The 12,426-nt window shown below is 39.0% G+C and overlaps 2 protein-coding genes across 3 annotated transcripts in view; one reads left to right on the top strand and one right to left on the bottom strand.

Moving 5' to 3' along the window:
- The window catches only part of LOC5564337 (GTPase-activating Rap/Ran-GAP domain-like protein 3), a 469,292-nt gene that overhangs the window by 108,966 nt on the left and 347,900 nt on the right, over positions 1-12,426 (bottom strand). The gene's annotated exons all lie outside the window — the stretch shown is intronic.
- LOC23687641 lies at positions 4,032-6,178 on the top strand. The gene is made up of 4 exons (XM_011494809.2): positions 4,032-4,168; positions 4,231-4,948; positions 5,013-5,211; positions 5,270-6,178. Exons 1-4 carry the CDS (start codon positions 4,069-4,071, stop codon positions 5,519-5,521), a joined length of 1,269 nt encoding a protein of 422 aa, XP_011493111.1. The 5' UTR covers positions 4,032-4,068; the 3' UTR covers positions 5,522-6,178.

Below are 12,426 nucleotides of genomic sequence, written 5' to 3'. Positions count from 1 at the left end.
GCGTCAAGCAGCGATTCGAAAATTGAGTGTTTGCGGATGCCCCCAAGGGGGAGTCTTGTCACCACTTTTGTGGAATCTCGTAGCAGATACGCTATTGAGGCAACTCAATAATTGCGGTTTTCCAACTTATGGATTTGCCGACGACTATCTAGCTCTGATAGTTGGTATGTGCATAAGCACCCTATTCGACCTGATGCAAAGTGCTCTTCAGGTAGTCGAGAGTTGGTGTCGCCAATATGGCCTTTCGGTTAACCCGAATAAAACATCTATTGTTCTTTTTACGGAAAGACGAAACCGCGATGGAATTCGACCTTTACGTCTTTATGGCACTGAGATTAATGTGACTGATCAAGTAAAGTATGTCGGAGTCATTCTAGATTCCAAACTTTTATGGACAGCTCACATTGATTTCAGAGTCAAAAAAGCTTGTATGGCCTTCGGTCAATGCCGGCGAACCTTTGGTAAAACTTGGGGCCTCAAACCCAAATATATCAAATGGATTTACACAACAGTTGTTCGACCAATATTGGCATATGGATGTCTTGTGTGGTGGCAAAAGGGCGAAGTGAGAACAATCCAATCAAAATTGGGCCATCTCCAAAGAATGTGCTTGATGGCGATGTCTGGTGCGTTCTCTACAACTCCCACAGCAGCGCTCGAGGCCCTTTTCGACGTTGCGCCACTACACATATATCTTAAACAAGAAGCACTTTCTTGCTCTTACCGTTTATGGGTACTGGATCTACTGGAGAAAAATCCAGTGAATCGTAGATCTACACACACTTCGTTGTTTCCACTTTTGGTGAAATGGGACAAAATTGTCCTTGCTCCAAGTGATCTTACAATTGCTTGTAACTTTCCTTACAGGACATTTACCACACAATTCCCTTCACGGGAAGAGTGGACGTCTGGCTATTTGGAAAGAAGTATATCAAACAATATAGTATGTTACACTGATGGCTCCCTTCTTGAAGGTAGAGCTGGTGCAGGAGTATATTCTCGTGAGCTAAGGCTGAATCAGTTTTACTCACTTGGTAGAAACTGCACCGTTTTTCAGGCGGAAATATTTGCTCTCATGTGTGGAGTGCAATCAGCACTTCAACAGCGCGTTATGGGTAAAGTCATATACTTCTGTTCAGATAGTCAAGCTGCTATAAAAGCTCTCGCTTCGGCCATCTCAAGGTTGAAGCTTGTTATCGCATGTCGAACTCAAATTGAGGAACTGAATTCAGTCAACTCTGTAAACCTTGTATGGGTACCTGGCCATTCTTCCATCGCTGGAAATGAATTGGCTGATGAGCTAGCTCGCGATGGAGCATCGCATGACTTCATTGGCCCTGAGCCGGCTATTCCAATTTCGAAGTGCTGGGTGAAGCTTCAGATAAACTCTTGGGCGGCAACTCAGCACAAGCAATATTGGAATAGTTTGGAGTCGTGTCGTCAAACAAAATTGTATATTACTGAGCCATCTCCAAAGGTGGCGAAGTATTTAACAAATCTGTCAAAGCAGAATTGCAGTCTCTTGGTCAGAGCGTTAACAGGCCACTGCCGACTCAACTATCACATGGCAAATATTCAGCGTGCTGACTCATTTGTGTGTGATAGTTGTGACTCCGATTATGGAACTTCGTATCACCTGATATGTGACTGTCCAGTTTTTGCGCAAATGCGATTCCAATTACTTGGTAAACACTTATTAAGTGAAACTGAATACAGAAGCCTGAATCTTCAGGACATTCTGTTATTCTTAACCCGCTGTGGTAATGAGCTATAGGCTCTCTTTACGCTCTTGCGTTTTGCAGTGTCCTTTTTAGGGCGCTGTTCGAACCCATTGTGGTATGGAGCTACATGCTCTCAATTCGCTTATGCGATTTTCCCTCTTCAAGGGACCCCACTCCTATTTCCTCCCATCTTTCCCTTCCCTTTCCTCTCCCATCGGGTAGATGATGAAATAGGCTCAAATATGGCGATGGCACAAATCTCCCAACTGGTGGGGAACGTGCCTTTGGAGCCGGCCTTCTGATACCTGATATTATTAATGTAAGACCGTTTTGACTTTGGCCCCTCTCCCTCGTGGTAATATTTTGTGTATTAAATTCTTCAAAGCAATTTGTATGGCGCGCCAAAAATTTTAAACCTCAACTTTTTCATAGAAACTATATAGCTATAGAGCTTCTTACATAATCAGTGAACAATCCGATTTGAGAATTTATAGCGGTTTTCATAATTCAAATTTTAGCAATTCCGTTGTAGGGAGTCGATGCCAGTAATGGAGCCTTTGCGTATTATGGACCCGTCACAGAAAAACATAAAATTTACACACAGAACAGCCTTATTCCTATGAAAATCCATCGGGGGAATTTCGATTGCATTGTTAGTCAGCAGTTTCAGGCAAAATATTTGGTTTGAGGCGCATAAATACAGATATTTGAACAGTTTTGTAAATGAAATCACACAAGAGGGTCCATAATACGCATTTCCTGGTGTGTCCATAATAGGCACGTCGGCAGCGAGCAGGATTACATGGGAATCAAATGGAGGGTCCATAATACGCAACGTCAAATTTGTAAACAATCCTATTATGGACCCCGGGAGGGTCCATAATAGGCCTTCGGACAACAGTATTCCAAATGTATATTTCTCTGGGAAAATCGTATGATTTTGTATGTTGCATGGGTGTACTGTGAAGTAAAGACATTGAACTTGTTATTGGACTCCACAAAACGTATATCCGCCTGGGATATAATTGGGGAAAGGCGTCGAGAATGAATTTCAGCTACTAAGGGGTCCATTACTAGCATTGACACCCTATATCAACCTACTTTTCATCGGAAGAATGAACAACATAACGGCCTACTTTTCCTACCAACACTAGCAAAACAGGGGCGTGACATTTCACATAAAGACGTTTGACGTAAGGACATTTATCATAATAAGAATTATATGCCATTTTTTAAATGTTACCTGTTCATGTATGAAATTGCTTTATGTGAAACGTCTATTATGCCGCACGTCCTAATGCGAATCGTCCTTATGCAAAACGTCTTTATGCGAAATGGGTCACCCCCACCAAAACAGTACTAAAATGTGCTACTTTTAAGCACTGTGGCATAACAGTGCTGAAAAATAGAATTTTTCAGTTCCGTTTTGGCAAATTAATATCTGCATCCCTCCATCGAATTACACAATGACTAAGTCAACTTGGTTTGGGATACTGTGTGAAAATGAAATCGATGCTCTTTGAAACAATCCAACTACAGTCGACTCTCCACATCTCGATGTTCTACATCTCGATATCTCTCCCTATGTCGATGATTTTTCCGGTCCCTTCATTCTGCATACATTTTCACTCTCCATATCTTGATATCCTCCTTATCTCGATATTTCTCTATCTCGATGTGATTTTCCTTCCCAATTTTCTCTCCGTATGTCGATATGCCCATTATCAAAGGCTACTAGACTAGATTTTAGAGATTCAAAACAATTTGTGAAGACGAAATGACATCTGTTTGTTTTCGATTTTCCTGGCAACGGAGTGATTTTCAATCTAGTATTCGTTAAAAATGTGTTCTATGTCTCGATCTCTCCCTATCTCGATGGTCTCTTCGATATCGAGATGTGGAGAGGCGACTGTATAACGGCAATTTTCTAAGTTGCAAAAAATGTTGTACGCAACTCCTTGCAAAATTTGATTTTTATAGTAGTGCTTTCGCTGAAAATAAAAATTGTTACTTGTTGTATAAATAACAATTTCAGTTATAATCCTGAAGGTTAACAATATAAAGTATGGAACAGAAACAATGTGATTTTTCTTTTGCATAAGTTCTTTGTCTGAAATTCGGTATTCGAGTGAAATAAAAGCCATTCCCTATGAGGCAATCCATGAGAAAGATAATCCAGAAGGGTAAAGGTGACATAGCAATAATTTATACTGATATCTTGCTGTACGTGAACTTATTTCTCGAGCTCATAAATGATGTATATAGGAGTGAAAGGTCAGCTGTGGGATCAGGCTTTAAATACGTAAACATCATTTGACCTTACTAGTAGATCGAGACAATCGCAAAGATGAAGCTTGAAAAGTTTTCGCGCAAATGGAATGGTTTGCTTCATTTTGATAACCAAACAGATTATTTTTCCCTTGTAGATAAAATTTGTTTACTATTTGGTAACTATAGCTCAGAGATGTTCTGAGGGAATGTTTGTCTAGTTTTCCATTGAATATTTCAGAGCAACGACCTCCGATTACCAAACGGACAGCTATCAAAGTGATATGGACAGCACTGAGTGTTCTGCATGGTCTTCAATACTTTGGTTTCACGATTCAGATGATTCGTCGTATGAATAAATCTTCAAGAAATGTTTCAGAGCTTACAACCATCACTAACATGTTAGTCATGTTAGGAGTTTCAGTCGTTCGTGGGCTATGTTTGGCATATAATCGAAATGATTTGATAAAGCTCAAAAATTTCGTTAATTCCAAAACCTGTCAGCGCGATAATCCCATTGCTTTCGAGCAACGTAAAAATACCTATCAAAAGATAAACAAATTCTTGATAGCGTATTATTCAATTTCAGTGACGAATGCAAGTTTGTACTCTCTGACAACGGGATTTCAAGAAGATGTATTCAAAATTCCGTACTTGCTAGAAAGATTGCCAGAAAAAGTAGCTTTATCGATAAATGTCTGTACTTCTACTATGCATATCCCTTGGTGTTGTACTGTTTGGTATAGCGCTACACAACTGTTGTCGATAATGTATGTTCTGCACACTGAGTTGAGAATAATTATTGACCAGTTTAAGCACATTTACGAAAAAGTGGCAGTTAATCATGTTTTGCAATCATCTGACATCATTTTGCTAACACAAGAACAGAAAACGCTCTTTCTTGCAGAACTTAATTCGAGGTTCAGCAATGCTTTGGCTTATCATTCCGAATTTATCAAGTAATTAAGAGCGTATTTCCAAAGGTGGACATTTTTTTTTCTATGCAAAAAAATCAAATTACAGATATCTGCAACTTTTCCAAAAAACATCAAGCAAGAATTTTTGCATTCTGTTCATCGTGGGAGCAATTATCATAACCGTCAACACTGGAATATTCATTCTGGAACCAACAATTGAGCAATTACCATTGCTAATAGTGTCCATCCAGTTCACAACGGAAATCTACTGCTGTTGTACAATGTTTCAAAGCTTGGAGAATGAGGTAACGTAACGATCGGTGTTCAATCAAAAGAATTTCAAATTAATTGGACTTGTTTCAGAATAATCGAATCACCCAGTACATTTATGCTCTAGATTGGATCAATGATTTGGGCAGTCTGACCACACTGGATGATCGAAAGTACAGCAAATCGATTCACAGGAATGCACTTATGTTGCTAGCACAAGTGAAGAACGGAATCAAGTTCAGAGTTGGTGGAATGTTTTCTCTTGACTTGAAAACGTTTACTGATTTGATACGGAGTGTATATTCACTGTTGACGCTCATGATGCGTACCATGAGCGATGTTTAAGAAAGGATGCAATTAATGCTGATGGTCAACAAGTATATATTGGTCTATTATTATTATCTTTATTAAAGAGACTTTCAGCTCATATATTGATCTAGATGCAATCATTTAAACATTATTCTTGTTAAGTTACTTCGAAGCGCTTTTTCATAGTTCAAACTTTTCTCTCGAAAAATTAAACAATTAAAACTGTAAGATTTGTAGCTATTTTGGAGAACCAAACGTTTAGGTCGTTAATTCCAAAGTGTACAATTGCCAAAAAAATTTATGAATCACATACCAAACCCATATGTAAAACGCCTTGAGATAGGAAAAGTGAGTTTGAACAATTCATTTTATACTCCAATTACTATATTTCAATTATTGAAGTCATACCACAAATGTTCCAGAGCACGAATTGGTTAAAAAAATAGTACATTGCGATCAACCACCGGGTAACAAAACGATTAAGTTTTGTACTTTTGAAATTTCAAACCATGGCTTCTTTCCATGTTTACAATAAAACAGCTTTCTGTTCATCAAAACCCCTGAGAAAACTTGTAATTCTAGGATCCGAAAATATAGTTGGAATATATGAAACTATGATAACGCATGTTTGGAGAAGAACGTTACGAGATGGTTCAAAACTAATAGGGCGATATTCAAAACTGAAATGGCAATAGATGGCTCTTTTTCAGTGGTAGTAAAAACGAAATTATGGAGCAAAGAAAACATCACGGAAGATAAACTAAACACAAAAAGTTATAACATTCACATAACACTTGACTTCCAATCACTACTTTTTTGATCCGGTTTCCTAATTACAAGTAATTTGCGTTTTTCATCATTGACAGCTCTCGACTACCATTCTTCCATGCGCTTGTGTTGGAAGCTTGAGAAATTAGAGAACCGTATGGAGCGTGATCAATGAGTGGAATACAAACATCAGTGTCGCCGCTCGGTGGCCAGTGAGAGAAACTGAATGTTCGAAAGGTTGTTGCCTGTGCTTTTTGCCGCTGACGCCCACTGTTAGCATTAAAGATCGAAATTAACAGTCGTTACCCTATTTCACCAACAAATTAATTGTCCTTGATTAAATAACCTGAATTTCCTTGAAAATTTTTAGGATTATTGGATTTTACGGAGTATTATTTGAACTTTTGGTGTTTGTAATTGCCATCGCATTCCAAATGTATTTGGGAAATTCTTCGAATAACCTAATAGGACTTGAATATCACTGGGAATCCACTCAAGAAATAACCTCAGCGTTGTCGTAAAACATGGTTCTTGCCTGTAATGACACTTCGGCCAGATGATGAATACAGGCAAGGAGCATGTTCTTATAGCAACGCTGGGTTAGTTTGAATAGTCACATGCCTAGTTTTAAGCTTAATCTATTTTGCCTCCTGGATCACTTCCAGTCACTTCCGACTTTAAAACCCAGCATTTGCCATACGGTTAAATTGACAATGGATCAATCCACGAGTTCACTTGTTGACGTTTGAGTGGTGCCGTGTTATTTATGTGACCATGGTAACGAATGAATTTGGCACCGCTGAAAAGTCAAATTAATGAGCTCGTGCATTGGTCCATATTGAGAGTTGTTGTCTTGCACTATGGGCCAGAACCGCAATCTGGCCGGACAAAATTAATAACTCAGTAACAAAGCATTTCCAGCATTTACTGTCTTCGGCAAAGTTTTTTGTAACAACGAGGACCATCTACTGACATAAACGAAATGTTGGTAAATCGTCCGCATAGGTGGCGCCACAATCTAACTTTTTACTGTGACGTTCTAGAGACTTGGTGTGGTCGCCAAAGTTGTTCATTTTGATAAAATGATAAAATGTGAGTTATGGCCAATTTCGTGGAAAATGACCATATAAGCCTTTTCTTTGAAAACCCATTGTTCAGACTCACATCGGCGTCATCGAAGCAGACAGCGCGCGCAGTTGACCATTCAACAAAGCCAGCCACGCTTTCCATTGTGAACGTTTCCCGCTCGACGATCGCATCACCACAACAGCCTACTGTGACGATGGAAGCGCGCCAAAGCGCAATGTTTTCACATACCATTCATCTCCGTACTGCTTGTGCCTATAAAAGGCGATCTGCATCGCATGTATTTTTAGTGTATATTTCGTATCCCTCACCGAGCAGGAGCACTGCCTCTCGGTGGGGAGCAATAAATTAGTTAACAGTCGACCAGTATTTCGTTTCCTTCTTGTCGCCCTGAGTCCCGTCGGTTTAAATATAAAAATCACAACGTAGGGCCGTCGCATCCTGGCCGAAACACCCATATTTCAATCGGAGCATCGAAAAAACAAAGATTTTTTTTTATCAAAGTAACTGCAAATTTTCTAAAACATCTGAAAAAAAGATATGGGATTGGTTTAAATGAAGTATAAGTCGGAATGGATGATATTTTTCATGAAAAATTACACCGCTAAGAAAAACTGAAAAACAACTGTTTTTGCCTCAATTTTTCATTACACTGCAAAGGGTTTCTTTCTTTTCTATGGAACTTATTATGGAGATTATTATTATTATTTTATTAATTTTATTTATTCAATTATTCAGTATATCATTTACATTTTCATCTTAGAGCGGTTCCACGCCGTTTCGCAAACCCGATTATTTTTGTATTTTTTGAATCGCCTGAAAATTTGCATACAGATTTTTTATGACCAAAAATGCCATTATGCACTTTCAGACCGCCATTTTGAACCTCGCCTTATTTTTGAGAAGGGCGTATCGGAAAATGCATGGCAAATCTTTAAAAAACTGTTACTCGAAAACGGTTTGTCCGATCGATTTGAGATCTTCTACAAAGTTGTAGGTATTGCTTAGGGCTATATGGAGAAAAATATGCACGTTTTTCACCGTCCATAATTCTTCCATTTTGAAACATTGTGCAATAAATCACATAAGTTGTCCCCTAAAACATATCCAAAAATAAAAAAAAATCGAAACTGCATTTCTGGAGAAAATCGATTAAAAATTTTGTTTTTGAAATAAAAAATAATCTGTAACTTTTTTTTAACCGTGCCATCTTAAAGCATCTAAAGATCTTAAAGCAAATATAGAGTTATGGAGAGAAGTTTTTTTTTATTTAACATTTGTAACCCATTTACTTTATTTTTGACCACAATAAATTGTTTAATTGAGAGACGAACCAGCCAAGGGCTGAAAGTCTCTCAAATAAAGAAAATTCATTCATTCATTCAATTATTTAATTTATAAATATATTTAGATATTGTTGCACCATTTTTCCACAAGTTTTCTGAAAAAAATCTAAAGTCATCTAGCTTAGGAGTTTTTTTTTTCGGAACTTCTTTGAGGAATCGAAGCGTAATCATAATCACCGTAAAAATCTCAAGCTAAAGCATTTTTCTCATGTTCGCTAATTCGATATTCATAAGAATACTTTGATAAAATTGCAACTGTTTTTATGTAATGAGTATTTATATTATGTAGTGTTGATCCTCCAAAGAATATGGAAATTTCTTCAAAACGAGATGATCGTTTATCGTAGAATATCGAATTCAAAAAGAGAAGAGTTATTGGAGAACTTGTGAAAAAATGGTGCAAAAATATCGCGGTTTCAATATATTTTTTGTAAAAACATGAAGCTGCTAGTAGAGGGGTTGATGGATTAACCACAAGTTCAGCACTCTCGGATTTTTTTTTATAATTTTGATGAAACTCGTGAAATATGGGTATATAGAAATGATAGTTTTGAAACAGGCTGCCAAAATTCGATTGTTACCTCTGTTTTTTTCGACGAGGATAAGTATCGCAAATTTTCACCGACAAATTATTTTTGACTTTCAAATTATAAAATCTTAGTTAAAATGTTGAACGTTTTCGTAAAAATATCCATGATACATAGATGATCAATCATGATCGAGATTTTGACTGTATAAAAGACTCGTAGGAACTATCTTCTGTCATCCACCATGAAGTCAAAAACATCATGAGGTTAGGATGATTTAAAATCACCTCTAAATTTTCAAGGACACAACTCTAGAGGACAAAACAGTGGTCCTAAATGAATATTCGATTGGTTGGTCACAACCAACGAGTTACTAGTCGGTCAATTTTTAATGCGATCGGTTGTTTTGTCTTCAAACTTTTGAAAATTCTAGACATGGCTTGGTTTGGTATAATTAAATGCGTATTTTAAAGCAAAAAGTTGAGATACTTCAAGGCATTGGTACACATTTTTAAAACTGTCATGGACCACCTGCCAAGGTTTTGCGGAGCACGATATGAAAACCGCTGGCATGAGCGAAATGTGAGCATGTAGCTCTATACCACGGAGGGAGACTTGCTCCCTGAGAGGGTAAAGTTATTCCCCCGAGAGGATATAGTTATTCCCCCGATAGGGTAAAGTAATTTCCCTTAGAGGTAACTTAATTCCCATGTGGGGGAATGAGGAATAAGCAGTAAGGAATAACGAGTAAAGAATGAGGAATGAAAGTGAGGATTGAGCAGAGAGGAATGAGGAAAGAGAAGTGAGGAATGAGAAACGAGGAATCAGAAGTGAGGCATGAGGAGTGAGAAATGAGGAGTACGTAATGAGAAGTGAGGAGTGAGAAGTGAGAAACTAAGAAGAAGAAATGATGGAGGAATGAGGAGCCAAGACAGAGGAATGAAGAGTGAGGAGTGAGGATTGAGCAGTAAAGAGTGAGGAATGAGGAATGAGCAGTGAGCAATGAGGAATGGTGAATGAGCAGTGAGGAATGAGGAATGGTAAATGAGGGATGAATAGTGAAGAGTGAGGAATGAGGAATGATGTGTGAGGAATGAGAAATGAGGAGTGAAGAGTGAGGAATGAGGAATGAAGAGAGAAGAATGAGAAATGAGTAGAGAAAATGAGGAATGGATAGAGAGGAATGAGAAGTAAGGAATGAGGAATGAGGAGTGAAAAGTTAGAATTGAGTAATCATGATGATAATGATGATGACAACGATGAAAACCTTCTTCAAACCTTCCTTTTTTACCTACGTCCAAAATTGCTAAACCATTTGTTCTTCTTCGAACTTCGCACTGATTCTAAGACGTCCGGTATGCACTAAGTTCACACACGAGACACTTAATTTGCTGAACTATATTGAACTTAACTGCGGTACGTTAAGTGCTGGTTTATTACGGTACGTGCTGCTGGTTTATTTTCGAATGGTTAGATGTAAGAATTGGCTCTGATCGCTGACCGAGTGTGATGTTTTTGACCATTATTTCGCTACCTGCTGTCGGCCCTACTGGTGATCGTTAAGCGATTCGTACTGTATGGGTTGTTGAGAAGGGTTTATAAAATACACCAGAACAGAAGAGTGCAACTGTTGGTCATCTACTCGGACACTAATGATAGAGTTAGTGATCTTGTAGTGGTGATTGATAGACAAGGCTAAATTATCTCATATATATGCATAAGAACTTGAAAACTAAAATATCAAAAAACAACTCTGGATACTCGAGTTTAAATTCCAGATAATCGAGTCTCCGGATTCATCGATCGATATGTTATCTTTAGTAGGAAAGACAGCAAAAAATGAATCAGAGATAATATGTTTTTTTTGTTGAAAGTCGATAGAAGAAACGATCTTATTTTATAAGAGTAGATCAGAAGGAGAATGTAAGGATAGAAGGGGTATTAGAGAAGATATAAATTAAGCAGAAGGGTGTATAATTTAATTGAAAATCAAAAACTATGCAAACGGGAAGAGGCAAATGACACGCCAGTCTTGTAAAATATTTCGAGCGATGAAGTTGCACTGAAATTGCTCCTGTTGCAATTCAGCTGATTGACCCATTTACTTTGCGTGTGCTGTTGTTTTTTAATAGAAAGTACTATTACTTTTTCCAAATTTTGCTTCAGCAATAGAACTAGTTAAAGACTCGTGAGGTGGACCGGACTTTCGGATTGAACTCAACGCGTCAACTGAAAATTGCTAGAATAATCTTGGTGGTAGCCTAACATGATATGGTACGAACAGAATGTAGGAAGACGACGCGCATACGTTATGTTGGAAACAGCCTAGCGGAGTTTATTTAAAACATGTGGTAACAATTATGATATTTGGAAACAAGGTTTGGTAACCAGGAAAAGGAAAAGGTTCTCGGTGCTGACCGAGTTCTGCTTATTATCATGTTTGGGTGGTCGGAATTTAGGTTACGATGTCATGGTGCTTAATTTATGGTGAGTGACAATATGGTACTTACCTTACCAGTCAGGCTAAGGCCTGGGTGGCCTCTGCTGTACGTAGGAGACGTCTCCATTCGACTCGGTCCATGGCTGCCCGTTGCCAGCCACGCATTCTGCGAAGGGTCCGCAGATCGTCCTCAACTTGATCGACCCATCTTGCTCGCTGCGCACCAAGTCGTCTTGTGCCGGTCGGATTGTTTTCGAGAACCATTTTCACCGGGTTGGTATCCGACATTCTGGTGACATGCCCGGCCCACCGCAGCCTCCCAATTTTTGCGAGGTGGACAATGGTTGGTTCTCCCAGCAGCTGGTGCAATTCATGGTTCATCCGCCTTCTCCACGTTCCGTCTTCCATCTGCACTCCGCCGTAGATGGTCCGCAACACCTTCCGTTCGAAAACACCAAGGGCGCGTTGATCCTCTGCACGTAGGGTCCATGTTTCGTGCCCATAGAGGAGTACCGGTCTAATCAGCGTCTTGTAGATGGTCAACTTCGTGCGATGGCGAACTTTGCTCAATCGGAGCGTTCTGCGGAGTCCAAAGTAGGCACGATTTCCAGCAACGATGCGTCTCTGGATTTCTCTGCTGGTGTCGTTGTCGGCGGTCACCAGTGAGCCCAAGTACACGAATTCTTCGACAACCTCGATTTCATCACCGTCAATATGAACTCGAGGTGGGGGGCGTGCCGTGTCTTCTCTTGAGCCCCTCGCTATCATGTACTT

The sequence above is a fragment of the Aedes aegypti genome, chromosome 3 (assembly GCF_002204515.2).
Source record: "Aedes aegypti strain LVP_AGWG chromosome 3, AaegL5.0 Primary Assembly, whole genome shotgun sequence".
Lineage (NCBI taxonomy): Eukaryota > Metazoa > Arthropoda > Insecta > Diptera > Culicidae > Aedes > Aedes aegypti.
Note: the sequence above shows the minus strand (reverse complement) of the source record. Positions and strands in the feature narration are given on the sequence as shown.

Coding starts and splice junctions, on each gene's coding strand:
- LOC23687641 (XM_011494809.2), top strand. CDS start 4,069: ATGAAGCTTGAAAAGTTTTCGCGCAAATGGAATGGTTTGCTTCATTTT. Junction 4,949..5,012: donor TATCATTCCGAATTTATCAA/GTAATTAAGAGC, acceptor ATCAAATTACAG/ATATCTGCAACTTTTCCAAA. Junction 5,212..5,269: donor TTCAAAGCTTGGAGAATGAG/GTAACGTAACGA, acceptor GACTTGTTTCAG/AATAATCGAATCACCCAGTA.